General features: G+C 50.1%; 4 protein-coding genes and 1 long non-coding RNA gene across 16 annotated transcripts; 1 reads left to right on the forward strand and 4 right to left on the reverse strand.

Annotated features, from left to right (window-relative positions):
- Positions 1-1747: 1747 nt before the first annotated feature.
- LOC112269494 lies at positions 1748-2768 on the forward strand. Its single transcript, XR_002961342.1, has 3 exons — positions 1748-1866; positions 1954-2154; positions 2263-2768. It is a non-coding gene; the product is annotated as an uncharacterized LOC112269494 (long non-coding RNA).
- Positions 2769-4243: 1475 nt separating this feature from the next.
- On the reverse strand, positions 4244-8246 carry LOC100845870. 12 transcript variants are annotated; one of them, XM_014903430.2, is made up of 9 exons: positions 7923-8246; positions 7784-7853; positions 7532-7685; positions 7315-7424; positions 5855-7248; positions 5679-5719; positions 5174-5397; positions 4682-5096; positions 4244-4512 (listed from the first exon to the last, which is right to left on the reverse strand). In XM_014903430.2, the coding sequence occupies exons 1-5, from the start codon at positions 8013-8015 to the stop codon at positions 6755-6757; spliced, it is 921 nt and encodes a 306-aa protein (XP_014758916.1). In that variant the 5' UTR covers positions 8016-8246; the 3' UTR covers positions 4244-4512; positions 4682-5096; positions 5174-5397; positions 5679-5719; positions 5855-6754. The 12 variants fall into 12 exon arrangements, 11 of the variants coding, with proteins under 11 accessions (XP_014758916.1, XP_024311797.1, XP_014758913.1 ...); XM_024456029.1 differs by having other exon boundaries at positions 5174-5497; XR_733070.3 differs by having other exon boundaries at positions 5174-6658; positions 6844-7248; positions 7610-7685; positions 7923-8229.
- A 6543-nt stretch (positions 8247-14789) lies between these two features.
- On the reverse strand, positions 14790-15881 carry LOC104585350. The gene is made up of 3 exons (XM_010241684.2): positions 15731-15881; positions 15139-15201; positions 14790-14906 (listed from the first exon to the last, which is right to left on the reverse strand). Exons 1-3 carry the CDS (start codon positions 15839-15841, stop codon positions 14790-14792), a joined length of 291 nt encoding a protein of 96 aa, XP_010239986.1. The 5' UTR covers positions 15842-15881.
- Positions 15882-16255: 374 nt separating this feature from the next.
- On the reverse strand, positions 16256-18307 carry LOC100844833 (pectinesterase). The gene is made up of 2 exons (XM_003579846.4): positions 17295-18307; positions 16256-17189 (listed from the first exon to the last, which is right to left on the reverse strand). The coding sequence occupies exons 1-2, from the start codon at positions 18289-18291 to the stop codon at positions 16495-16497; spliced, it is 1692 nt and encodes a 563-aa protein (XP_003579894.1). The 5' UTR covers positions 18292-18307; the 3' UTR covers positions 16256-16494.
- A 1167-nt stretch (positions 18308-19474) lies between these two features.
- On the reverse strand, positions 19475-26478 carry LOC100845448 (ABC transporter B family member 19). Its single transcript, XM_003579848.4, has 10 exons — positions 25990-26478; positions 25828-25882; positions 25559-25734; positions 25264-25464; positions 24632-24891; positions 24238-24554; positions 23945-24168; positions 22533-23358; positions 22210-22451; positions 19475-20949 (listed from the first exon to the last, which is right to left on the reverse strand). Exons 1-10 carry the CDS (start codon positions 26269-26271, stop codon positions 19741-19743), a joined length of 3792 nt encoding a protein of 1263 aa, XP_003579896.1. The 5' UTR covers positions 26272-26478; the 3' UTR covers positions 19475-19740.
- Positions 26479-27139: the final 661 nt, after the last annotated feature.

The following is a 27139-nucleotide window of genomic DNA, read 5'->3' on the forward strand; positions in this document are numbered from 1 at the left end:
TTTTGCTTTGAATGGGGGATGTTTGAGCATGTTTTTTAGGAGAGCTTTGATAAGTTTTGATTAAATGATCTTCTGAGAACCAACAAAAAGAATGGACGGTGAATCGTACCACCGCACATACACATACAAACAGATCATCCATGTCAATATAGCAAAGCGAGATAAGGAACGTGAATTTTTAGGTCCCGTCACCCATTGCTCCTGGAATCACTGGACGTCGATCGTCCTCGTTTTTCTCCCGCAGCCTGTGTTTTTTGTCAGCTTTTTTTGGCCCATTATAGAGTATGAAACAGTGAACTATACTGGGCCGGTCCAGCAAGGTCCATCTTTTTTAAATAATACATGGGCTAGAACACGTTGTGCCAGGCCTAGACATGGACGGGTGCAGCATTTTTGGGTTGGTACAGAACCTTGTTTTGGCACTGTTGGGCCAGTTCGAAAATGGCACAGCTTTGACATGAGTAAATTAAAAAAAACACCACATTACACGTTTGGATTTCGTATTGATACCGGTCTAAAACCCACCGGATTTACTTAACCGCTCGCTCGCTAGCGTATAACCCGAATCTGACAGGGCGGGCCCACGTGTCGTGTCTAGCTGGCACACTGACGTGGAACGTTTTCTAAATAGACCAGCGTCGCCACCCTCTTCTCTGGCTCTGGCGAGAGCGAGAGCGCCACTAGCTTTCCTGCCGCCGCCCTCGAGTCGGATGAATCTCGTTCGCAGCTCTCCTCCGGTCCGGGCAACGCAATACAGTGAGGCGCAGGAGGGTGGTCAGGGCCGCGTTTAATGCGGCTGCCATTGAGGATGCACGCAGCTCTGCTCTGCTCCGTTCAGCCCCGGCCTGCCTCGCCTTACTGGTACTACTAGTACCAGCACCAGTTGTACTACGAGTCTGCTAGTGGCAAGCACGGCATTGATGACTTCGGCCATGTACTACTACCACTCCTGTGATGGAGGACTGGAGGAGTCTTCCGGCATATGGAGCTCCCTGCCCCCTCTCATCAATTTGCCGCTGGCCTCAGGCGGCCTCCCCTGCCTGCTCCTCCTCCTCCCCCGAAGCCTCCCCTCCTCAAAGCTCTGTCGCCATGGATTCTCTTCCTCTCCTTCTAAGCCCTCTACTAATGGCAGCGACGGCTCACAGCGAGGCATCCCGGTCGGGGCTAGAAGGGCGCGGGTCAGCGGGGATTTCTCGGCGAAGACGAGCAAGGCGGCGGCGCTAGGCGCCCAGGTGGCTACGCAGCAGCAGCCGCTGTCGGTGGAGGCCTGGCGACGGAGAGCGGCGGAGGAGCTCCGTCGCGGAGGCGCTTTGGTGCGCGGCGACATCCACGCGATGCGTCCTCGAGCTCGCCACGGCTCTGCGGTGCTCTCGGCCTAGGCGGCTAGGTCGGAGGGGAGATCCGGAACGACAGCCTGAGCGCGGGCGGCGCTCCGCCGGACGCGAGGAAGAAGACCCCCGCGCAACCGAGGCGGCGCAAGGCGCGCGTCAGGGAGGAGCATGTCGGGTGCAGGTTGGTGCGGAGGCACGTGGGGCTGCAGCGCGCGGGGTGTCAGAGGCACGGCGCCGCGCGACCAGGAGCGCGAGCGACCGCGCGTCGCAGGAGCGGCGCGAGCGGCGGCGCGCGGACAGGAGCGCGGGCGGACGCGCGTCGGAGGAGCGGCGGCGCGCGGCCAGGAGCGCGAGCGGCGGCAAGCAGCGCGAGGCACGAGGGGAGCAACGGACGGCCATGTAATGGCATCGGGCTGGACAAATGCACGCTGGAGAACACCCTGGCCCGACCGTGCGCCACATGGTCAGAAACAAGTTTAAACGCTATGGAGCAAAGGGTTACGCCGGTGGTTTTTTGCAACTAAAACGTAAAATGGTATCTATGTGAAATTCTAGCCCCTAATGCGGTGGTTTTCTGTAATTTACTTTTTTGACATTTTCAGTCTTGGACCGTTTTGAGCAGGGAGGTGTCGAGGCCCGCGCAAGCATTGAGTAGGGGGGTCGCCCGTCTCAGAAAGAGCGATTTTCATTTTCCGTTCGGAGGTGGAGGAGAAAGACCGTAGCAGCAGTAAGGTAGCTGCTCGCTTCCGCCGGCGGTCCAGGCTAGCAGTCGTAGACGAGATGTCGTGCGTCGACGAGCAGCTACCGCGTCGGGAGGCATCCTGTGAGTTTGTTCTAGCTAGATCTGTCTTCCCGTCCTCAATGCCGATGCTTGGGAAAAACCTAGTTTTGACTGCTTAAATTTGTTTTGATTGTTCATTTGCTTTGGTAGGGACAGCGACGGCGGATGCAGTGGTGTTGTACTGCTGTTCCGCTATCGTCCGTTGTCGAGGAACCAGAGTTGACACCCGGTGCTGCCGCGTACGTGCTTGCCACGGTGATCGAAGCTAGCTATTAGATCGGCCCATCACAGTACCCAGCTCTGGCTATTTAAACGGCGATCTAATAGGTGCTGTCGTGCATCGGGGCAACGGCCCGTCAAGTTATGTTGCCGTACGGGAACGAAGCGTACGAAGCCCTTGCAAATACTGAATCACTGATGCATGCGGTGGTGCGCGGGGAGCGTTTGTTTTTTGTCTGGCAGATGGGGCCGTCACATTTCCTGCATGCTTTTAGATAAAAGTAATGGTCGAAAAAAAATCGAATTTCATGATATTTTCACGTTGCAGGAAAAAATGTGTAACGGTCTAGCGTCTGAAAAGGGTTCAATTACTGAGATTGCTAAACTGAACGGTCAACAAAAAAAGACAAAATAAAAGGTTTATGAAGAAAGGAAACAAAAAAATGCATCAAAAAAAGAAAAAAAAAAACCGGAAACGACACGTGCAACCTGTTATTTGAGCAGTCCCCGTAATTGTTTAGCAAAAATAATTTGACATGGAGTAAATTACAGAAAACCACCACATTATGAGCGATTTTCACATAGATACCAGTTTTCGTTTTAATTAAAAAAAACCCACCGGATTAGCATAACCCCTCGTCTCGCTAGCAACTAATCCTGTGTCTGACAGCTACGGCCCACTGTCGGGCCAGCGTGTCGGGCCAGCTCAGCCTGCTAGGGTGTTCTTCCTCTGTTCTTTCCCCTTGCTCCCCGCGCTCCCACGCGTCGCGCTCTGCTGCTCCTCGCGCCCGCTGCGCTGCTCGCTCGCCGCTGCTCGCCCACACGCTGCTGCTCCTCGCGCCGCTGCTCGCCCGCACGCGGCTGCTCCACGCGCCGTGCGGCTTCTCGCCCACGCCCTGCTATCCCGCGCGAGGCGGCTCCACGCGCTCTCCTCCGCGCGCCCTGCTGCGCCGCTCGTGCCGTCGCTCGCCGCTTCTCGCCCGCGCCCTGCTGCGCCACGCGCGGCTGCTCCGCCCGCCGCGCCCGCTCCTCTGCGCGTCCTGCTGCGTCGTCGCGCGTTGTTGCTCCGCCCGCCGTGCCGCGGCTCCGCGCGCCGCCGCTCCAACGCCCATGGCCAGTGAGGGCCCATCGGCCTTAGACTGGGCACAAGGAGAGTGCATGGAGGAAAAAGAGATAGTTGCCAGCATGGACGTCACATTGGACTGACCCGTGGACCCGCCTCATTAGAAACAGGCTTAGACGCTAGCAAGCAAGGGGTTATACTAATCCGGTGGGTTTTTGTAACTAAAACGAAAACTGGAATCTATGTGAAATCCTAACCCGTAACGTGGTGTTTTCTGTAATTTACTCTTTGACATGGCACAGATGTGTCTTGGGCCAGTGCCAGGTTGGCCCGTCGCCCCATCTGGGCCTAATCAGCAGGGAATCGTTTATTCGAAATGGTACAACTCTTGTTCTGGGCCAAAAACGAGCTGGACAATTTAATTTCATAAACGTTGACAATAACTTGGGCCAAGTTACACAAAAGATGTGCTGGCCCGTGAAAATGTGACGTCAACTTGGGCCACCAGAAATACCGGAGATACGGAAAAGAAAGGGCCCGTGTACTAAATAGAGTTAGGAACGTGAGAAGCGTCATATGGGATTTTGGGCAGTCCAGATTATGAGAGCAACGGGTGACGGGACCCAAAAAGAATTTTCGGCGAGACAAGTCTATTAGAAACAAGCACACGATATAACTTTCACAATTTGTTATGTCATTGTGATAAATTCAAAAGACCGCGTAAACAAATTTCGTTTATAATGGTGTATTTGACAGACCTGGCAATCTGCAGCAGATCTGGTAGAAACATGCAGCGCCAGCACACCAAATCCCAATCTTACAGAACAATAGTGTAAAACTGTATGGTGCTACTACAAACTAAGTTGTCCTTCATATTTCGCTATTATTGCTTACTCAACAGTGAAAATTGTTTTATGTGAAAGCATTGTGCCATACAAATACATGAAGCCACAAACGACAAGAACAAAGATTCACAATTTTGTATCCTCTCAAATCTATTTGTTGATACATACTTATGCCTTTATCATACAACAGGCTTTGACAGGCAAAACTCCCATGCATACACAAAAAGACTTCTATTAGTCCACCAATCAAACTTCCAAATAATCTTTTGATACCTGCATATTTTGAAACCATAAACAGTAAGAATACGCTAAAAAAAACTCAACAATTAATGGTCCTCAGTGACACAGGCAAGGGGGGAAGAAAAAATATGTATGCTTTCATCCAACTATTTGTACTCAGTTTTGAGGAAATCGTGTTTCGCTATATAAGCTTTCAACTGACCTAATCAACTCCACAGAACTGTATAGAACCTATCACTCTATCTTCCATGTTGAGCTTCCACAGAGATGACAAGTCTTTCTGGAAAACCAAATCATCATCTATAACAAGGATTGTATTCAAGCAAGGAAGAAGATAAGGCAGGGAGGAAATGTGAATGGCCAAAAACAGAGATGTACTCAGTTTTCATCTGCCTCTGGAAAGGTTGAGAATGATTACGAAATGTGGCACATAATTCCTCTGTTGGCCACAATTGTTGCATCTCAACAGATTGGACACCCTTGGAGAGCTTCTGGTGATCCTCAATGTTAGTCACATAAACAATAGCCTCCAGATATGAAGTTCTGTCAAACCAATGCTTCATCACATAGAAATTCTGCACATCAGTGAACAGACGGAAAACAATGTTACCAGAATCCTGAAATGCGACGGGATACAAGTTAGCACTGAGATAAATTCATCGTAAGACTTTCATTCAATTGGAAAGAAATATACCTTAGAGTTCATGGCAGTTGAGTTAATAGTCGTCAAAGCTGCAAGTACATTCCTGGTAAACATTACGTAGTGATGGAAGGCAGGGTCTTCAAGTATCTGCTTATTTAACTGGTCCTCGTGAATAGTCGTAGATTTAAAAAATTCTAGAGTCAATCTCATGTTCAGTCAATGGTGAATTTTCGGCATAGTCTGCACCCTGAGATAATAGAGAAATGCACTCTGCCCTGTATGAAAATAAGCCTCATCTTCAGTTATGGAGCAACCTATATCAAGTAGCTGCCTAAGTTTCCTTTCAACATTGGAGCAACCCACTTCACAAGAGTTCTTTGCAAAACAGACAAAGTAAACAAAAGTAATGTGATTCTGAAATTTTGAGATGACACAATAACAGAGGTATGATAGCACTATCCCTTAAATTAGTTATATAATATATGTCGAACAATCGAAAAAATGTTATCCACATGTAGAGATGCAAACAGTGAGGGACGAGAGAAGTTTTCATTACCTATTTTAAATGCAGCCAGCGAAGACATGGAACTAAAGATGCTAATAAAAACGAAGGCACCAAGTTAGACAGTAACAAAAAAGGTGTCAAATGCCAGTACTTGCCACAAAATTAATGTATAGTGTGTAATAGAAAACACGAACTGAGAAATCAGAGAGCAACAGAGCATATCCTACTTGGAAAAGAAGTGGCCAGTCATTTCCTCTACAAAGAGATTTTAGTATGCCAACTAAAGACTTCCATGATGAGCTGACTGAACAAGGCACATCATGTGCCCGCATCTGTGAGATGTGAAAGTTTGATGGCTCAAGTTTCTCTATCTTGTGGCTAAACCTGCAATAAGCATTATTCAACATCACAATGTACTAAAAAGCGAGAAACATCGAGGAAATGCTAAGAGGTGAAAAAAAAGCCAAAATCATGTAACAGTACAACCTATATCTTTAGTGTAGGCAATAGTACTATCATTTCGAAATTGGCAAATCTTTGCCCTGGGTTCAGGAATCTTTACTCATGAGGGACATCCTGAAGCTTTACCAAAGACCCAAAGATTCTTTTTCTAAATATAGAAAACCAATATGTTAGGGAACTACACATCCAAAGAAGGTTAAAGGATAAATAACGCATATCAAATCAGATTGGCGAAACAGGCTCGCGAGTCAGGCATATCTATGATTTGTGAAAGAACCAATTATACGAAACAAAGGTGCGGATTAATAACACTGCAAAAATAGCTAACTTCATTTTTTAAGCACGTAGACTAACGAGCAAATTGATTAACAACACTTGACAATACTACAATGCAGACACCGGGAAAGAAAGCCAGATAAGACAATACTAAAACCTCATATTGATGATCGAGTGCAGCTTCCAACAAGGCAAAGGCACATTCAAGAACAACTGAAGCGTTGCCACATGTGAGAACTCTTTCAATTGTGTCCTGTTGAGACAGAATGTTTGCAACATTCTCTAGAAGAATCCTAGACAACAAAAGCAGTCAACATCAGACCATTGTATCACCCTAAATATATGCAGGAGAAAGCCATGGATCTCTCAGAAATCTACTGAATATCCCATCATTCATCCAGATCGGTGGCACGGAACTGAAATCCCCTTAAAAATCTAACATTTCCACCCCATGGCAACCATCGGAAAACAATCTCACCTTTCTGATGGTGACACATCAAACAATGTTGTCCTCGGGAATCTCCTCGATCTTGACGGAGACATTTAAGTGGCACTTGTTCTTCATGTCGTCCTCCTTGGCAAACTTGTCCTTGTTCTTCTTCTTCTCCTTCATGTCGTTGGACTTGGGGGAGGAGGAGCACACATCCACTCGAGCGCCCGCTTCCTGCTGCGGGGTTTCTTCTCGGCGGTCCACTTGACCTTGCGGCCTCCTGAGGTTTGGGTGGCGTAGGTGTCGTTGCAGCCGGCGGCGGGCTTGGGGTGGGCAGCGAGGGCGGCGACCGCCACTTCTTGCATGGGACCGAGGTGGCGATGGTGGCGACCCCGGAGCAGATGCAGGTCTCGTCCCGCTCCTCCTCCGCTGTCCTATCCATGCCCGCAAGCGCTGCGTTCATCCACGAGAACTGTCAGATGGGGAATGGCAAGGGAGAGACCTAGGGTTACGATTTACCTGTTGCAGCTCTCCTTGTTGTCATCCTCCTCCTCCGCCGCCATCGCATCCAGCGTCGACGCCGCGTCATCCATGGGACCGAAACCTCGAAAGTCGTTTGCAAGAAAAACCTACGATCAAAACCGTCCAAAAAGAAAGAACAGATAAGGCTAGCGACAGCCGCACCCAGAGGCCGAAATAGAGAAACCAACAAACAGGTCGCAGACACAGAACGTACAGCAAAACAATCTCAACCCACACAGAGAAAGGGAAAGATGCGCGCGCCAAATCTAGCCTCGGCAGTAAAGAACAGCACCTTCGAATCGCCGAACGCAGCACATGAAAAACACCAGCGATTCCCCAAGACAGGACCAAAAGGGAAGTACCACGAACTGCATCAAACCGAGAATCAACACATACAGTAGTAAGAAAACTGTAAAGAGAAACATCAATGGACCAGGAAAGTAGCAGCAAGCGATGAATGGCGAACCTGAACACGAAACCAGATCTCCAAGAAGAACACACCAGCACCCTTGAACACAGCGTCGCGAGCCAATCAGCTGCACATGAGCAGAAGAACGTCAGCAAGAACGATCGGAAAAAGGTTCGCGTGCGAACAGAGATCCTACCTCAACCAAACCCCAGCATCGCCGCCTCGGACTCTCGGAGCAGATCTGGCCGAGGAAACGGATGAGAACGAAATGGAGAGAAGGCAAACTCATACTAAATTAAGCTTCTAAAGCTTTTCGAAGGAATGGTAAATCGCCTGATAGAAACTATTGTGCGTACAACACCTAATCCTACGATGTTTATACAATGGTCAATCCAATGGATGGGCTGCCGTATGATTAGTGCATGGATGGTTCGATCTTGTCCGTCGCACTGTTATCGTACAAAAAAGTTCGTACGCATAGCAGTGTTGTTAACTGATTAATGGACCATTAAGAGTAACCCAATTGGCGCTAGTAAGAGTGCAAATAAAAGACATGTCAATTTCAAGTCTATTGATAAGGGTGGTAATGTGTCATCCCAGAATAGGACACTTTTGGATGCCCTTTTTTCCTTTTCATGTCGGCGGATAGAACTTGTTGGGGCCTAAAAATGTAAAAAAACCTCGCAGTCCATTATTTGAAAACATGATTGTCTTTCTTTTGGAAGCATCAGAGTACTATATTATTTGCTATTTGAAATATCCCCGACTTAGTCAGAAATTTTCCTTTCCAAACTAAATACAAAGATGGTGTTTGTACCGAGCAAATATATGCTCTACATGGTCGCAAGAAAATAGAAAGGTGAACTAACTGTCTGGTTCGCGAGTGGATGCAACTGCCTTAAACGGCGGCACTGCTGCAAGTAGAATGTGCTTCTGGGAATGCACCGTCCCACCTCTGGCTATAACCAGGCCACCAGGGCATAGCAAGCATGACGTTGGAGTGGTCCGAGACAGCAGGGCCGGTGTGTCGGCAGCAAACCTGAGCTGTTTTGGGGTGACGCTGTCTAGTAGAAAGGGAGTAGAGCATGGGATTATAATTTCTAATTCAATGGATTAAGTGAGACTTGGACAATATGAAGGCTAGGAGAGTTTACCTGGTTGATGTGCCACCTTCTACCTTCTGTTGTCGATTTGACGCTCCAACTACGGCAGGCCATCGACCAAAGACCGGAATGAGTTAATCTAGACCAAAGTAAAATCAAGTCAACCAGCAAAGACAGGGATTTATTACCAACAAAGATATAAGCACTGTCTGAACTTTGTTAGTCATTCAGATATTGGCAGGATCAAGTGGGATATAAGGATTTCAGAGCTTGTTGCAGCAAAAAAGAGAATTATTACAATGGTGTGATCCATCTCTGTCCTCCATCTAAAATCATCTCTTTAAGCTAATCTAAGAAATGTTTTTCTGGATCCATATGGAAATGACTGAGAAGTGGTAATTTTTAATGAACTGCAGTAAGAAACTAACCAAAATACTGCCTCCGTTCCATAATTATTGTCTCAAATTTGCCCAAAAATGGATGTATCTATTCCTAAAAAGCGTTTAGATACATATATTTCGATAAGAATTATGTAACGGAGTGAGTATGTAGTAGATCATCCTTGCAATAAAATATATTCAAGGAAGCTTTTTCATTCATTTTCTTTAATACCTGCAGGAAAATATTACCAATCAGTCACAAGGAGCAAACATAATATAAGACCATCATAGATATTGCCACTGGATTACCTCTAACATGGACAATGAAGAGATGACATTGAACATCTACGTACAAATTTGTCAATATTAGTACCATTAGCAGGTGCTTTAATTACTTTGTGACTTCTCTGATCCTTTGCTTTGAACAATGAGCTTACTACACCTCAGTTCTGATGGAGGATGTCAAGTTTGAACATCGCTGTACTGCAAGTCTGCAACGAATCAAAATAGCAACATAAAATCAGAATTAATAAAAATTACCCTACCTTCACCCGTTGCATTCCTAGAAAACGAGGCCACGTGAAAAAATTATGAAAGATCTGTGGAAATTAGTTAAGAAAATATTATGCATCCACCTCAAGATAGAGTATACACTTGAGAACAAATAGTTAGATAGATAGAACTCACAGACTCTAATTGTCATCTATGCAAAAGTACCGCATCACTTCCTCTATGAAGACCAATCAGATGGGATAGGTCTTGTAAGTTGTACCTTTCTTTCGGCCTCCATGTCCATGGGTGGCGATGGCTGCCACAGTGCACCTAGGGTTCGAACTGGGTTGTTCGTTCTTGGGAAGATCAACTCCTTTCCCGAGCCACGCCACCAGAAAAGGCAGCCAGCGGGAGGGGCAGGCGTCATCGTCTCTCAGCTTCACCATCGCCTCAATGAATCACCCCATCTGCTCTGCTTATAGCCACGGATTCGATGTCCTCTTTTTCCGGCGACAAGGCGGCGGGCCACAGGGAGGAAGCGGCTGCTCCTGCAAGCGCTGCAGCAAGAGAAGGGGCAGCCTCCCCTGGAAAATGGAGGCCTTGGTCTGCTCAATCTTGATATTTTTGGCCACGCCCTTCGTCTTCCTTGGCTTTGGTTCGAGTGGACGGCTCCCACCCGACCTTGGGTCGGCATGCCTACCCCCTGCGACGACCAGGAAAGAGACCTATTCGCTGCGATTACTGTGGTTTCCATCGGTGACGGGCTCACAGCGAGTTTCTGGGACTCCAATTGGATTGGAGGCGCTCCCCTCCGCATCTCTTTCCCGCTCCTCTTCGCCTGCTCGCACCGCAAGGGCCGCTGGGTCGCACATGCGATCGCCGGCCACCAATGGATCGCCGACCTATGCCGCGACAACACCACGCAGTTCATGTCCCAATTCCTCGCTGCCTGGCGCCTCCTTGCGCAGGCCCCTCCACTGCTCACGAACGCTCCGGACTCGATTCGTTGGACCCCCTCCCCCAACAGCATCGTCTACACCAAATCCGCCTACCTGCTCCACTTCATCGGCCGCTCGTGTTCCGATCTTCCCGACCTCGTTTGGCGGCAGTGGGCACCTCCCAAGCAGAAATTATTCGCGTGGCTTCTACTGCAAGACCGGCTGTGGTGTGCGGATCGCCTTCAACGTCGCGGCTGGCCAAATTGCTATTTCTGCCCCCTCTGCCGACGGAATCTCGAAACATCGCTTCACCTCTTCTTTGAATGCCCTTTCTCCCGACAGGTTTGGTGTGGATTGGCCGCCTGGCAAAACTGCAATGGCATCGCGGGCGCCCTCAAGGCCGATCACTGGGCACTCACCGACTTCCTCGGTTGCATTCTTGATCTATCCGCCGACGGCCACAAGAAAGGAGTCAACTCGCTCTTCATCCTCACCTGTTGGACCATTTGGCAGGAACGGAATAACCGAGTCTTCCACGTGTTCATCAAAGACGCGGCCCAAGACTAGGCCTTCATCGGAGCCAAAGCCCTGAGGAAACTTCTTTGGGAGCCTCCTTGAGTCTCCTCTTTTCCCTTTCTTTTCTTGTCTTCTTCTTTTCTTTCCTTGTTTCGCCTTCGGCGATCCTGTACAATTTTCTACCTGCTTAATATATGAAAGCCAGCATTTTAAGCTGGATCTTTCGGAAAAAAGAGAGAAGGGGCAGCACAAGGAGGTTGGGGAGTAGGGCAGCGTACGGGGAGGTCGGGAAGAGAGATGGATCGCTAGGACAACGGGGAGGCAGCGAGAAGATGGCTCGCGCGACCACGAGCCGGCGGCGGCGCGGCGGGCGTTGGGGAAGGCAGGAGAGCTAGAGAGGGGCTGCGATGAGGGGGAAGGTGAGAAGGCGGCGGCGATTTCTTTCTTTTCTTTTTTTGCTTCACCTGCATGGACTGTCGATTTTTCTCCGGGAGTAGCTGCTCGCAGGACGGAAGCCCATGAATAGACGGCCGGATTATGTCAAGCGCTTGATCGGACGACCGAGAAGGCTGATGGCGTGAGAGGACTTCCTAGGGTGCCCAGTTTTACTATCCTAAAATAGAAGACAGGCCTTCAGCACATAAAAGAAATAAATATGGGGTAGGGGATCTCCTTGTCGGAGTCCTCTCCCTGGGATAATCACATCTGTAGTATCATGATTCACCTTTATTTGATAACGTACAGTAGTGACGCAATTCATGATGAGTTGACCCAAGAAGAATTAAAACCCATCTTTATCATAGTCTCCTTTAGAAAACTCCAATCCACTCGATCGTAAGCTTTGCTCATGTCAAGCATGAGAGCGGCAAAGTTTGTTCTTCCATTCCTCTTGTTCTGCAAAAATGTGTTAGCTCATATGCCAAAAGAATATTATCAGAGATCATTCTCCCAGGGACAAAAGCACTTTGATTAGGGAATATTATATTAGGAAGAAGCACCTTTAATCTATTTGTTAGCACCTTTGAAAATATCTTGTACACGACATTGCATAGACTTATTGGTCGGAGATCCTTCAAACTCTCAGGTCTGCTTATTTTTGGTATAAGCACGACCGTTGTGTCATTCCACCCCATCGGCATCTCTCCACCTCTCAAGACATGCAGTGCTTCTTGTGTGACTTCATCTCCTATAGAAAAGGGATGGCATACCATCCGGGTCCGGTGCCTTCAAATCCCCAATTGCATTGATTGCAGCCTTGATTTCCTCGTCTGAGTAATCTGCACATACAGTTAATCACTTCTCCGCTATTCATATTTTGATCTACTTTTCTTTGCACACAGTTAATCACTTCTCGGGTATTCATATTTTGATCTACTTTCCTTTGCACCCAGTTAATCACTTCTCGGCTATTTCCTTGTGCATCCGCAGTAAACAAAGTTGTGAAATAATTATTGATCAGTTCCTTTAGTTTCTCTTCTGAGCTTTTTTACCCTGGTACTCTATATGGAGAGGTTGGAGTAACAATTAAATCTGTCCGTTGATTCAGCGGGGTATTCTAGACTTTTTCCCTTCCTAATGCATGGAAATTAATTTATTTTTTCTGCCGTCTGATGGGAAAAGGAAAGAAAAAGGAAACCACTCTGTCCTGCTGAGGCCACCCCTGCCTATTCCCAAACGGGCGCACGCCATGGCGGGCTGCTGGAGGCTTCCTCCTCCGATCCTCTCCCACGAAGCCACTTATCTCCGATCAGCACACGTCTTTGCTTTTCCGACCACTCCGATTTACAGTCCGCCGTCGCCGCCGATGGCCCGCCATGGACGAAGCGCACATAATCGCCGGTGGGGAATACGACCGCTCATCCCGTCTCCTTCGCAATCCATGGTAGTGGTCGCTTCTGCCGTTGTTGTTATTGAAGCTGCGGAGCCACGCCGGCGGCCGCGCGTTCGGTAATATGGGTGCAATGAAGAGGAATGGGGTTCGTTCATGGATGAAATTAGTCAAACTGTTCGGTGTACATGTAAGAAAAAAAAAAGGGCCTCACGAGAGAATAAAACGATGTGTTGATTACAGTTTTGCCCTTTAAATCAAGGTAACTCCATGATTTTTTGAGTCCGTACTGCACGGAGCCTCTAATGGAGTGCCAAATCGTATTAACCGTTAGAACGAGGCAATTGGACGGTCTATAGTAATTGAGGGGTACAGTAAAAGAGCTCTAACCTGTTTAGCTAAGTCCAAATGGACATCCGGCCTCGTCTTTGCAAACTGGGATGGCCCATGTATGACCAAGAGGCTCTCGGCTTATGTACGCAAACATTTTTTTTTCCGAAAAGAGGGAGTCCTCGGCTTCTGCATCAATCGATGCACATAACTATTTTTATTGCAAAGTAATCAAAAGTACTCACGCAGAACATTTGACTCTCTATCTTGACGTTAAAGCGTTACGTTGGTGCACAGAACGAGACAACCTGGACAGCTGGGAAAATCTTTGGCCGCACGCAGAACCGAAGCCCAAAGAAGACATGGTGACCGCAGCACACACCACAACCGGACGGAGCACCGCCGGGCACACACGTATGATGTGTATGGAGACCGACTACGTCGAGTGGATTGAGAGAAGAAGAAAAAGTTCAGTATGGATCTACACCAAAGATGCATCTACACCTATTGACTCCACCTTCTCAATGCAGATTATTTCCTAGATCAACCTCAATGCAAAATAATGATCTCGTAGAAATTTCCTAGATCAACGTCAATGCAAAATAATGATCTCGTAGAAATTATGTTCTGTTTTATTTTGAAGCATTCTCTTAACCAGTTTCGTTGCCAGTCGTCCCTTCTGAGTCTTCGACCATGGACGGAAGAATAGCGAAAGAATAGAAGCTGACAGTAGCCTGTTACCTGTAGGACTGGGAGCAAGAGTCGAAAATGTTTTTTGAGTGGGATCTTCTGTGAGTAGTACTTGATGGTGGAGAGAAGAGAGACACATACAAGAGCACACAGAGAGCAGTTTTGGCACTAGTACACACGTTGCGGCTCTTGCTGGTCCCTCCCGGCCACCTCCTCCACAGTTGTCGGCGCACAGAATGTGACAAACCGCACAGCTGGGGAGAAACCCCGCACCGCCGCGAGCAGTATTAGCAAGCAGCCAAACACCGAAAACCCCAGAGAGAAGTCATGGTGACTGCAGCGCGGCACATACGGCCGGAAGGCACACGCACGCATCATCCTGCGTGACATACTGACCGACTGACCGAGTACGTACGTGGAGGTGGGGCGGGGTAGTCAGGAGAAAGTCCAACGTAGCATAATAACACGCCGATCTACACAGTGCAACTGAAAACGGACGGAAAATGAGAAAGAAACGGATCACAAAGTTTTCGCATCGAAACTGATTATTATTAGAGCACCAAACCGGGACGATTCATGTGATGGTCGAGGATCATTGAGACCACAGAGAGGAAATGAGGTTCCCTCTTACAGCACAGGTTACATGCAACTCTGTGCAACTACTTATTGATAGCCAGAAGGGCACGCTACAACTAAAACAACAAGTAATAACAAGTTTAACAACAACAAAACACACACAACAACAAGGTGCTCAAACTTCTTGATGATCCTCGGGCCGCTCCTCGGTCAGTTCTTCGGCGGAGGCTGCGGCTTCTTCGCGCCGCCGGGGTTCGAGGGCGCCCCAGCCTTGTCCTTCACGGCCACGGCCCGTCCCGGCGGATTGGCAACTGGGTATTCTAGACCCTACAAAGAACAAAAGTGCAGATGTATTAATTATCACTGCCGGAAATAAAACTTTGTGCAGCACGATACGTAACTTGTATATGCAGGTAACTTGTATATTAATTAAACTGTATATGCAGATATAGTTCAAGTTTAAGCAGTGCTAAAAAATCACATGGAAGGAGAGGAAGGTTTTCTTCGATGCAAAAGGACTGAAATAGATCTAACAAAACATAGGAGGGCTGCTATGTACGTTTGTGAAAATCTTGAACGCCTCTTCAGGGGTGTGGGTTTCCATGATGCGCCTAGCCTCCGCCTGCATGCAGTGAAACGGGTCAAACTGTGGTAATTGCACCGGGAAATATGGCAAGCCAATCAATACTGCAGCAAATACAGTGGAAACTGCACTCAATTGCTCCCCAAAAAATCTGTGCAAGTTCTTCTGTTTTTATCCCCACATATCTACAGATCCTTTATCTATATTACCTGAAACATGTATTATCCCTAGACTGGAATTGCATATACATAGATCTACAAACGGTTGAGAACAAGTACACAGTACTGTAGTATAAATCTATGAATTGGGGAACAAATACACAAGATCTACTGATCCATGAATGGATCTGTAGATACAATTGCAACCTGCCTAAAATATGATCAGTATGATGTCGTATGACAACTATATAGCACAAAAGTGCAGATGACTACTGTTGAAATTATCTAAAAAATAGACGATCCAAACAGAGAGAAAGAGCGCGAAAACTCAATTTCAAAAAAGCGCGCGAAAACTCGATTTAGGTATAAGAACTGCAAATAGATAGTACTACATTTGAGGACATGAATACCCTAGCTTCCTCCATCTGTTTGCTAGTGAGTGTGGGCGCTTCCCTGAGGTCATCGTCCGAGAGGTACAAGCGGTCACTGTCAAAGGAATCCTGCCTCTGAATTGAGCCCATCCTGTTCAGGTGAGTTGAAGTTGTGGAGAAGAAGGCAAGAAAATGGAAGGGGGCAGAAGGTGAGAGCACACGCAGAGCACGGGGTTTGTGGGGGCGGGGGTTCCTTTTGTAGAAGGCCGGAGGGTAGTCAAACCTCAGACGGGAGGAGATAATGATGTGATGATGTGCTTAATCGTGAGGAGTGACACGTGTTGCATCAAGTCCTTCCAATCTTACCGCATGGAAGCTCAATCAATTGATAACCCCCTTCCCCTCTTTCTCCTGACGAAAAAGGCCATTTCATCTCTTTTGTTCGTATGCCCAACTGATCATAGAATTCTCTAGAATTAACCAGCTACGGGAAAGGGTAGGAAGTTAATGTGGTGAAATTTGCTGCTACTCCATGTGTTTTTGTACCGGGGAGAAAACAAAAAAAAGTAAAAATCTGAATAATACATTTCCAATTAATTAACGTCACAACATACATTTTCCATTTACACTTGTTTTACCAAAGAAAAGAAAAATCCAGAAACAAACAAAAAGAAGTGGTAAAGGTACAACAAAGGTTAGCTGATCTTGCAAGTGTCGGTCATTACACATTTGGTACACGTAAGTACGCGACGTGGGGGTCTCTTTCCCGTGTACAGCGCGCATCCAGGCATGCGTGCATGCAGTTAGACCTTGAAGCCGAGGTAGTGTGGCGTGCCGGTGAACTTGAGCCACGTAGCGCCGTCGACGAACGGCCCGGCTGTGAACTGCTCGGCCTCCTTCTGGCCGATGACGCGGAACCCCGGCCAGTTGACTCTCTTGCTGGTGCCGGCGCCGGGGCCACGGTTGGCGTACTCGGCGTAGTAGAGCGTCTTGAGCGCGAAGTCGCCGTTCCAGGGCATGTACCCCTCGGGCTTCACGAAGTCAGCAATGGTGCTCTCCATGATGACGAGCCTGGAGAACTCCTTCCAGGGCCGGCCGAGGTAGGACGGGATCTTGAAGCGGTCAGGGAAGAGCTTCTGGTCCGGCACGAGGCGGCAGTTCTGGATGACGAGCCCGGACTTCATGTTGGGGTCGGTGCGGCCGTGCGCCGTCACCGAGTTCTGCTGGTTGTCCATGGGGCGGCGGGTGATGATGAGGCAGTTCTGGAACACGGCCGCCGAGTTGCCGAAGATGAAGTCGATGGTGCCGGAGATGACGCAGTTGCGGAAGAACTGGCGCCGCGCGTGCACGTACAGCGTGTCCTGGAACGCGTCGAACCGGCAGTTGTAGAATGCCGCTAGGTCGCCCTGCACCCGGAGCGCCACCGCCTGGTGGTGGTCCGCGCCGGCCGTGTTGTGGAACCCCATGTTCTTGCAGATGAATCCGGCCGCCTCGATGGCTGCAATGCAAACAGAGACACACACATATATACGGAGGAGTCTTTCAGGGTTTTCGATCGACACGGCTACTTGTTATATTACTGAGTGTCGAATAAGGGGCTCACAGAAGGTGGCGGTCTTCATGGTGGTGATGCCGTCCTTGAAGCTCTTCCTGCCGGTGACGCGGCTTTGCTTGGGCCCGTCGCCGTACATGAAGATGTTGACCTTATCCTTGGGGATCATGACGATCTCGTCGTAGAGACCAGTCTTGACGTAGATGACGTACCGGCCAGGGTGTCCCTTGGGCATGGCGTTCACGGCCTCCTGGATGCTCTTGAATTTTCCGCTGCCGTCCTTGGCCACCACGGCGTTCGGCGCCGGCATACCACCCGAGGCCAGCAGCTTCCTCTCGGGTGACTTCATCCACTGGGGGAACTTCTGCTCTTCCTTCTCCGACAACAGGCGGTGGCTCGAGTCCTTCTTGAACACGTCAAGGTCGAGCTTCTTGAAGATGGCGCCGAGGCTCGTGGTGATAGCCAGCGCGTTGCTGCTGAGCTCGGTGGCGTTACGCAGGATGCCCTGCATGTCCGCCTTGAGCTTCTCGTCCGCGAAGCCGTCGGCGCAGGTGTCGATGAACGTCATGACGCCAGTGATCCAGTGCTCGAGGTCGTCCGACCGGCTGAGGAGCACCTTGATGTCGCCGCCGGCCATCTCGACCATGCCCTTGAGGTCGTCCACCGAGTCCTCCAGGAGCTCCTTGCAGTCCTGGCGCGCGCCCTCGGTCAAGGGGTCGCTCGACTTGGCCTCGCCGATGGATTTCGACCGCTCCACCGCCGACTTGATCGACTCCATGGCGGTCTTGGCCACGGTGGAGAACACCTCCTTGGGGTTCTCGGTGCCATTTGAGGCTGAGGTGAGGGTCTTCTCGCACGACTCCTTGTACAACGTGGGCGCGCAGAGGGACTTGACCGACTTGCCGGAGGTGGCAAGGGTCGCCTCACCCGGGACGGTGAAGTTGTCGCCGGCCTTGTTCCCGGACCGGGTCACGGTGGCGACCACGCCGACGACCACTGCGACGACGAGGATCGCGCCCACGCCCCCGAGGAGGAACTTCTGTGCCATCTTGGCCGCGAGAGCGAGCTAAAGGCCGGTTGCCGTGGAAGGAGAGGGAAACACTATTTATAAGGGCAGGATGAAGGCCATGCATGGCACGGGAATTCTTGTGTGCGGACGTGAATGATTCGGCCGTTGTTTGTGGCATGCATGTTGTTAGGGCTGGCTACGTTCGTGGTTGTTAAGCTTTGACGTACGGAAGAGCGGTGTCTATTTAGGGATCGCGTTGGCCCTGGTCAATGGGGGTGACATTCTTCAGGATTCTTATCTGTTTCTTCGCTGACCGTTGTCTGGCTCTTACCTAAATTGATGGGTCATGCATGCTTCTTTCTCAAACAGAAATATGACTAATGAGCAGCAGTATATATATGTATAGCAGATGGAAAATGCAGGGATGCCATGCGTAGCAGATGAATTTTTTTATCAAGGACATTCGTTAATTCGTAGAAGCAGCAACACAACTCTGCGTTCCGGCTGTCGCAGGAAAAACATACATTACGCGTCCATTTCTCCTTTGGTCTAGGTAAAACTTCCTGCCCAAAAACTAAAAGAAAAAAAAACAAAGCCCGAGGATGAAAGGGAGAAGAGAAAAAATTGTGCGAAAAGACCTGTAACGAAAAACGAACGGGTCACGTTCAGGTGAAACGAACCAGACAAAGAAAACACCACCTACACCAGACAGAATTTATAAGTAGAAAAAATATAGAAAAGAAAAACCAGAACGCAAAGGAAACCGGAAAACCTCTCTAGGCCTAGTTGGGCCAGACCTCTGTTCCGAGTGCTAAAACTATCTGTCTTGCCTTCCGAATGGGCTACAGTTCCGAATAGACGACAATGGGCTAGCTCAGGTGCGGTGCTTATGGGCCAGGCCTATGGCCTACCTGAGATCATGCCAAAGCATCATCACCTACTCAGAGTCTCAGACTGTCTTTGCCCATGGCGACGGTGGCGGCGGCGCCGGATTTGTCACGGAGGTCGGAGACATGCGTAATGGGAATCGGAGAGGCTGGCCCTTCTTCTGAATCAAGGTAACCACCCTCCCCCTCTGTCCGTCTCTACTCTACATATCTGAGGTGAAGACTACCATTCTTGAATCTGAATGTACGTGTTCTTCAATCATCTCGTCGCTGGGCGCTAGTTGAAATTTGTTCAACTGATCTGGGATTTGGAGCACATAGCGAGGAGAACAACAATTCCGCCAAAGCCACCATCAGTGTTAAGTTCGCAGAAAATATAACATCGCTTTAGGCATAATCCTGATCTGTTACAGAAGAAAAGAACACTACTAGTTCCAAGTCCTAACCTACGGTTTGGGCCGCCATCGCGGCACTAGTACTACAGCACAATTTCCTTTGCTCGTCGGAGTGTCGTCGTCACCAAGGAAGCTCGCCTCGTCCTACTCTGTATCTACACCCGCCAACGCCAAGGCGGAGCAGACGCCCCGGGCATCTCATCAGATCACCCGTGGTGCAGCTGCAGCTGCAGCAGACGCGAGTAGGCGCCATCAGGCCGCGACACGAGGTCGCCGTGGCTGCCCTGCTCGACGACGCGCCCGTCTTGCACCACGGCGATGGAGTCCACGCAGCGGATGGTCGACAGCCGGTGCGCGACCAGCACGGCCGTCCGGCCCTTCATGATGCGCCCCAGCGCCTCCTGGAGCACGCACTCGGACTCGGCGTCCAGGGCGCTTGTCGCCTCGTCCAGCAGCAGCACGGCGGGGTCCTTGAGCACCGCACGGGCGATGGCGATGCGCTGCTTCTGCCCGCCGGAGAGCTGCACGCCGCGCTCGCCCACGGGTGTCCTGTAGCCATCGGGGAGCGCGCTGACAAAGCCGTGCACGTTGGCCACCTTGGCCGCCTCGATGACTTCCTCCTCCGTCGCGCCGTCCTTGCCGTACGCGATGTTCTCCAGGATGCTGGTGGCGAACAGGACGGGCTCCTGCTGCACAAGGCCGATCTTGAGGCGCAGAGACTTGAGATTGAGCCGACGGATGTCCTTGCCGTCGATCATCACCTTCCCAGCCATGGGGTCGTAGAACCGCTCGATGAGAGCTATGACGGTGCTTTTCCCTGATCCACTCGCCCCCACCAGGGCTTGGCTCTGCCCGGCTCTGATCCTCAAGCTGAAATCCTTGAAGATCATCACGTCAGGGCGCGACGGGTAGGCGAAATCGACGTGGCGAAGCTCGATCTCACCGCGGACCGACTCCACCTGCTCGGTCTCCGGCTCATCCGGGTCTATCCGCGTCCTGCTGTTGAGCACGGCGAAGACGGACCGGATGGACTCGCCGCCACGGATGATCTCCGGGGCGAGGCTGACAGTCTCAGCGACGGAGTTGGCGGTGATGACGAGCACGACAAAGACCTTGATAACCTTGGAGAAGGTGGAGATGTGGTGGCGGACGAGGTGGGCGCCGAACCAGAGGATGAGCGCCTCGGATGCGTAGAGGGAGAGCTGGGAGAGGCCGTAGAGCGCGCCGGAGATCTGGCTCCGGCGCAGGCTGTGGCTCTGAGGGACGCGCAGCTCGCTGCAGAAGAGGGACAGGATCTTGTCCTGGGCGTTGAAGGCCGCCACGGTGCGGATGTTGCTCACGCCCTCCCCGGCGATCATGCTCGTCTTGGCGTGCGCCTTGGCCGTGTCCCCCGCGAACCCCTTCATCGACAGTTGCTGCAAAGCATCGCACCACAAGCACACATCATCAGTCATCCAACAGTACACAAGCAATTCACGTTCAAACTGCAACCACAATAATTCACTAGCGACCAATGCGTGGCAATATCCATTTTCGGTTTGAAAGCGTCGCGGATCAGGCTGGCACATGGCTGCTGACAGCTCCATGCACGCGGCAGGTTTCGGCATTGCAATGCATCATGCATAAATCTTTTACGAACTGCTGCGGGAAATTATTTGCTAGGCGCAAAGGAAAGAAATCATGAGGGCTCCTGCCTCTGCAGCTCGCAGCGCGAAAACAAAAGGCGTCCGTCCTTGGGGCGACGACACTGTCCTCGCGGACAGACACCATCGGCAACAGAGCACGGCGTCAGAGCCTGCAACACCACCATGTGCGAGGCTGCAGCCCGTAAAGCCAGTGCCCGGGCCTGCGTGCTCCGCTTGGAGCAATGCCCAAGATTCCCGTGCACAAGGCGGCCGTGCGACGAAACCGACAGTGTCGCGAGCACCGGGCGGGACCACGGTGCTCCTTCATTGCCCATGAGAGCAACAGGGAGACGTTGGCATGTCCATCCATGCCACGCATCAAAACCGAAACAAGAGCGAGCACGGCCAACCCCAACCATCCACAATTGTACCGCTGGAGCCTAACCTAAAGCGCGGCCTAGAGATTTCTTGGAGTTGTTTAACGCGAGTTCTGTAGATGAAACGGGGCTGCACTGCATGCTGGGAGTGGGAAGCATCTGGCCGGAATTAAACGAGGGATCAGAGGAGAGCAAAGCAAAGCTTGGCAGGGGCTGCACATGCCTTGCACAGTAATTTATGGCAGCGGCATGGGCTACGGATACACTATCACTACCACAGCACGCCCGATGAATTTAATTGTCCTCTTGTCTCAAAATTAAACTCAGCTTGATGAGCCTGCAACGGCTGCTTCACCCAAAAACGGCGTGACGCCGTGCAGGCTGTGTTTATTGCTCAAAGCACTTAGTTTAGTGTGATCTAGGTAGGTGTTCCTTCCTGGTCCAGCAAGGATATCCAACCCAGGATGAACAAATGGAGCTGCCAATATGCAACGACTGGTTTAGCCGAAAACGGTGTGTCAGGGTGGAGGCAAGTAAATTGCAACAAGCACCAGCTGCAATGTCAACCTAATCTAGCAAAGCTCCCTAACCATACTTCAGCCCAGATGAACTTATGGGAACCTCAGGTTGAAGGAAATGACAGTAAAACTAGGTGAATGTCAATCAGTTTTACCTGAGCAAAGTTGGCAAGGACAAGCAGAGGGAAAGTGACAAGAATGAGAATGGCGACCCGCCATTCGATGATGAAACCCACCACGAAGGACACCATGAGCGAGGTCATGTTCTGCAAGATGACCGATATCCGTTCGGCTATTGCGGACTTCACGTCTGCAGCCTCGGTGGCAAGGCGTGCCGCCACAAGGCTTGAATTGTTCTCCTCTTCATCAAACCACCCGACATCGTTCCTCAAGATCACTGCAGAGAATGGTATAACGTCAGATCAGGTAGTGCCAATTCTTTAGAGATCATGGAAGGCGGGAGTCTGTAAATTCATACCTGCAAGCATCATCCTCCGCACCCTGGTGGTCAGATTTTCGCCCATGATGCTGAAGAAATAATGCTGAACAAGATATGCGACAACCGCATATAATCCAGTGCCGATGTAAATGAACACGTACTCCCGAGTCTTGCGCTCCATTGCGTTGGGGTCCCGGTAATAGAACACTTCAATCATGTTGCTCATCACAATAGCAAATGTCGGGCCAATAAAGCCAGACATGATGGACCCAATCGCCCCTAACACGGTATAGGGCCATTCCGGCGCATTTAGCTTAAGGAGTTTGAAAAAGTACCCTTTCGGTGCAGGGTACTTCCTGTCATTGTCGGCGTTAGAAACCATCTCAATGCGTCCATCTGCACCAGTGCTGTATGAGTAGCTCAAGTTCCTCAAGCTTCCTGACCTCAGGCTCAGTGACCGAGTGGACAGGGAATTACTCAAGCGGGATGACCGGTTCTTCCGGGTAGATGATCCACGGAAGTCACGGTTTCTGGCCATCTCCTGGAATCTGATGAGAGCAGCGTAAGCGCCAGAACTTCCTTTGGCGAGGAGCTCATCATGAGTGCCGGTCTCAACGACCTGGCCTTGCTGGATAACGGCGATCATGTCAACACATCGTATGGTAGAGAGCCTGTGTGCAACCACAACAGTTGTCCTACCGATCATTATGCGGTCCAGTGCTTCTTGAACAATACTCTCAGAACCAGCATCTAGTGCACTGGTTGCCTCATCAAGGAGAAGGATCTTTGGATTCTTAAGCATTGCACGGGCGATGGCAATTCGTTGCTTCTGGCCACCAGAGAGCTGAAGCCCTCTTTCTCCCACCTGTGAATAAAGTGGGTTTATCATCATTGGATTCAACAAGTTTTGGAAGCTACAATAAGTAAATAAAAAAAATTGCGCAAAAGCTACAATAAGTAGAAGGACTATACTTAAAGATTAGAAGTTACTAGCTTTGTGCCCGTGCTTTGCTACGGAATCCTCAAGAAAAGAAAATTTACAACTAAAGACAACATGATAGTCAGCTTATGAACTTGCCAGCCCGATGATAGGCTTTGCTGAATTTGAACTCTGAACCCAAACTCATGGACATTGGAGAGGAAATGCAGTGGTAAAGACTGTGCAAGGAAGGATTATGACTTGAAATTTTAACTCATGAGTTTGTACAATCTACTTGTCAGGGGTGACAAGAGAATGGCTAGAAAGAAGTGAATTGACGACCACCAACTCCAAACTTTATAAGTAGGAAAGATATATGAGTTGGCCCTCAAATAGAAAGAGCACCTTGATTTAACATAGTAAGATTTCATTTGGTCAGATCAAATCGCAAGAAATGTAGGCCGTCGATTAAATAACTGCATTCAAGCCAGCACAGATATCATTAGCATATATCAGTAGAAGTAGAACCCACCTGAGTGTTGTAGCCATTAGGAAGAAGAGCAATGAAGCTATGGGCATTGGCAGCCGAAGCCGCGGCCTCAACCTCTGCCATTGTGGCATCAGGCTTGCCATAAAGAATATTCTCGATGATGGTGGTTGCAAAGAGGGCAGGTTCTTGATTCACCAAACCAATTTGGTCTCTCAGCCATTTCAATTGCAGCGTCTTGATGTCGACATTATCCAGCAAAACTTGCCCTGAAACAATCACACCCACCAATTAAGTAACGTGACAATAAGAATCAGGTGTACAATTCAGCTGCTTACCCTGATTAGGATCATAAAACCGTTCAATGAGAGATACAACAGTGCTCTTCCCAGACCCACTGCCTCCAACTACAGCTGCAGTTTTCCCCGCGGGGAAGAAGAGAGAAAAGTCACGGAATATCATGACGTCCGGGCGGGATGGATAACTGAAGGACACTTCCTTGAACTCAATGTTGCCATGGACTTCATCCAGGCACCTGCCATCAGCCGAGTCCTGAACAATCGTTGGCCTCTGCCTTATCACCTCCAACAGCTTGTATCCAGCGATCTTCCCTTTGCTGAATGCTCCGAGGTTCGAAAATGATTGTCCCAGGCTCCTGCAATCATCAAATTCACACATTGGTCATACTTCCACACTGGAAGCAAGCAAGCTGCATAATTGTTCAGGACTTACAGGCCTCCGACGATTGCTGAGAAAATCGCGGTGAACGCCTTTCCACCATCTGTCTGGCCACTTCGGATGAACACACCGGCATACCAGAAAACTAGTGCCCATGACATGCAGGCGATTCCATAAGTACACCCAATGCCAAGCCCCTTTGCCATCCCTGCCTTGTACCCCAGCTTCAGGGTGCTCTGAATCGCCTCCGAATAGGAATTCAAAGCCTTGGACTCCCCAACATAGGAGTACACCGTCCTCACCTGGGCAATCGCCTACGCAGCAGATGAAACAATTCATCGTCAATATTACTCGCTTATTAGCTGCATTTGTTCTTACCAGGCACAAAAACAAGTACAGCGTGATTGACAACAGCTATCTCAAGAAAAGGGCAAAACGACATGAAACAGGAAATCATCAAGTGAAAAGGCCGATTGGATCTAACAAGAAACTGGAAAGAATCCGAAATGATGAACATATTGAAGCTGTCACACTCGGCATTTGACTGTTTGACCGGCCGGTCCGAAGGTAGAGCCCACGGCTTTCTTCTTCCCCAACCAGTCATCTCTGATGTCCCCGTAAAGATGAAAGATGCAATCCAGAAATAGCAGCACATGCCCATAACTGTAGTTGCGAGTTATTATTACCTGCTCGGCAATGATACCGGCGTTGGCGTACGAGTCCCGGCTCTTGGATGTGAGCCCGGTGAGCGTGTACGCGTACAGCCCGCCGGCGAATGCGATGCCGGGGATGACGGCGATACTTAGCAGCGCGAGCCGCCAGGCGGAGACGAAGCCGACGACCAGCCCCGCAAGGAACGTCGCGAGGTAGTGGATGAAGTTACCGACCTGCATCCAAACACTTGTCAGGCACCGCGGGTGCGGAGGCCGGTGCAGGAAACCCGCCGGGGAGTGCTAGAGCGTCGAGAGTTTGGTGGGTCACCTTCTCGCCGATGGCGTCCTGGACGAGGAGCGTGTCGGTGGAGACGCTGAAGACAACGTCGCCGGTGCGCGCGTCGGTGTCGAAGAAGCCCACGTCCTGCCGCAGCACGGCCTCCAGGTACCGCCGCCGGAGCGCGCCGACCTGCCGCTCGCCCGTGTACATCCAGCACGCGATTTCTGCAGACACAGAACACAGCAAACATGCGCACAGTAAGGCTACGGGTGCGCACGGAGGCGTGATAGGCCGAGCAGGGCATGGGATGCACCCACCCAAGTACGAGGACGCGCAGACGACGAGGCCGAGGTAGACGAAGTAGAGCGAATACTGCAGCGGCCAAGAGAGAAGCACACGAGATTGAGCGTGTCAGTGACTAGAGCGAGCATGAAAAATGGCGACCGCAAAGACGAGAGAGAGCTCTTTCGAATACGTGCCTTGGACACCTCGTCGGTCATGCGGCGTAGGTGGTGCTGGTTCTTGCCGAAGCCGTTGACCAGCTCGCCGAACAGGAGGAAGAACACCGGCATGGCGGCGCCGTGCACGACGGCGCCGGCGGTCCCCGCCGCCATGAGCAGCCAGTCCAGCGGGTCCGCGAAGATGAACAGCTCATGGAACGCCACGCTCTGCTCCGCCCTCTTCTTCACCGCCTCGCACCCGCCGCCGCCGCCGCCGCCGCTGCAGCTCCCGGCCCCCGCCTTCCCTGTCTCCTCCGCCATTGTCTGTCCTCTTCCCCTCTCTCTCCCTCACGAAATCCTCAGCTACAAGCGCACCTCACGACCTCGGCATTGGATCTAAACCCACCGAAATTTTAGCTCCAGCGCCACTCCTCCTGCTCCTACTCCCGGGGCTCCCCGTTCTGTTCTCTTATACTGCAAGCGAGCAGAGCTGTTCCGTGTGCAGTGTGCGATCTTTTTTCTGTTCGGTGTGCAGTGTGCTTAAAAAAGGAGCTCGCGTTTGTGCTAGATACGACGCTCACATTAAAATTTTGTCTGGGAGTTAAGCCCATATAACCTCTGAACTTCGAGCATCGGACTACTTTTATCTCCTGAACTTCAAAACTGGATACTTATCCTCCTAAATTTTGCAAAACCAGACAAATCATGTCCTGAGACCAACCCAAACGGTTTTGTAGGCGGTTTTGCTGACGTGACGACTAACAAATACTATGATGTCAGTTTTAGGATGGGGATCAGCAGGTTTAGGCGGGGAAACCCCTTCAATTTTACCTCTTTAAAATCAGGTGCTTAATTTCCTGAATTTTGCAAAACCAGATAAATCAGCCCTGACAAAATGGCACAGTTTTGGAGCGGTCATCGGTTAGAGCATTTTCTTTATGTAGCAAAATATGATCACTTCAGTTCCATCTTAAAAAAAAAGAGCATGCTTACCACAAAGTAACAAATATCATACATTTACCCAAAAGCTAAAATAGCGACAATATTGACATCCGCACTGTGCTCGAGTTTCTGTCTAATTTCAATATTAAGGATGAACTCGGCTTGTTTCTGGAACGGGGAGGGGAGAAAATAAAAGGGGAATGAATAATGAAGAAGATGAGGGGAAGTTGAGTTTTTTTTGTCTAAA

Source organism: Brachypodium distachyon, chromosome 5, assembly GCF_000005505.3.
Source record: "Brachypodium distachyon strain Bd21 chromosome 5, Brachypodium_distachyon_v3.0, whole genome shotgun sequence".
Taxonomy (NCBI): domain Eukaryota; kingdom Viridiplantae; phylum Streptophyta; class Magnoliopsida; order Poales; family Poaceae; genus Brachypodium; species Brachypodium distachyon.

What these genes read in the sequence shown, in the direction of transcription:
- LOC100845870 (XM_014903427.2), bottom strand. Translation starts at nt 8,015, where the DNA reads ATGAGTTTGCCTTCTCTCCATTTCGTTCTCATCCGTTTCCTCGGCCAG. An exon ending in AGATCTGGTTTCGTGTTCAG is followed by an intron (nt 7,686 to 7,783) that starts GTTCGCCATTCA and finishes GGTTTGATGCAG; the next exon opens with TTCGTGGTACTTCCCTTTTG. An exon ending in AACAAGGAGAGCTGCAACAG is followed by an intron (nt 7,249 to 7,314) that starts GTAAATCGTAAC and finishes GGATGAACGCAG; the next exon opens with CGCTTGCGGGCATGGATAGG.
- LOC104585350 (XM_010241684.2), bottom strand. Translation starts at nt 15,841, where the DNA reads ATGGGCTCAATTCAGAGGCAGGATTCCTTTGACAGTGACCGCTTGTAC. An exon ending in AACAGATGGAGGAAGCTAGG is followed by an intron (nt 15,202 to 15,730) that starts GTATTCATGTCC and finishes CACTGCATGCAG; the next exon opens with GCGGAGGCTAGGCGCATCAT. An exon ending in CGTTCAAGATTTTCACAAAC is followed by an intron (nt 14,907 to 15,138) that starts GTACATAGCAGC and finishes TGTTCTTTGTAG; the next exon opens with GGTCTAGAATACCCAGTTGC.
- LOC100844833 (XM_003579846.4), bottom strand. Translation starts at nt 18,291, where the DNA reads ATGGCACAGAAGTTCCTCCTCGGGGGCGTGGGCGCGATCCTCGTCGTC. An exon ending in CATGAAGACCGCCACCTTCT is followed by an intron (nt 17,190 to 17,294) that starts GTGAGCCCCTTA and finishes TTTGCATTGCAG; the next exon opens with CCATCGAGGCGGCCGGATTC.
- LOC100845448 (XM_003579848.4), bottom strand. Translation starts at nt 26,271, where the DNA reads ATGGCGGAGGAGACAGGGAAGGCGGGGGCCGGGAGCTGCAGCGGCGGC. An exon ending in AGGACGCCATCGGCGAGAAG is followed by an intron (nt 25,465 to 25,558) that starts GTGACCCACCAA and finishes GTTTGGATGCAG; the next exon opens with GTCGGTAACTTCATCCACTA. An exon ending in TCAGCAATCGTCGGAGGCCT is followed by an intron (nt 24,555 to 24,631) that starts GTAAGTCCTGAA and finishes TGATGATTGCAG; the next exon opens with GAGCCTGGGACAATCATTTT.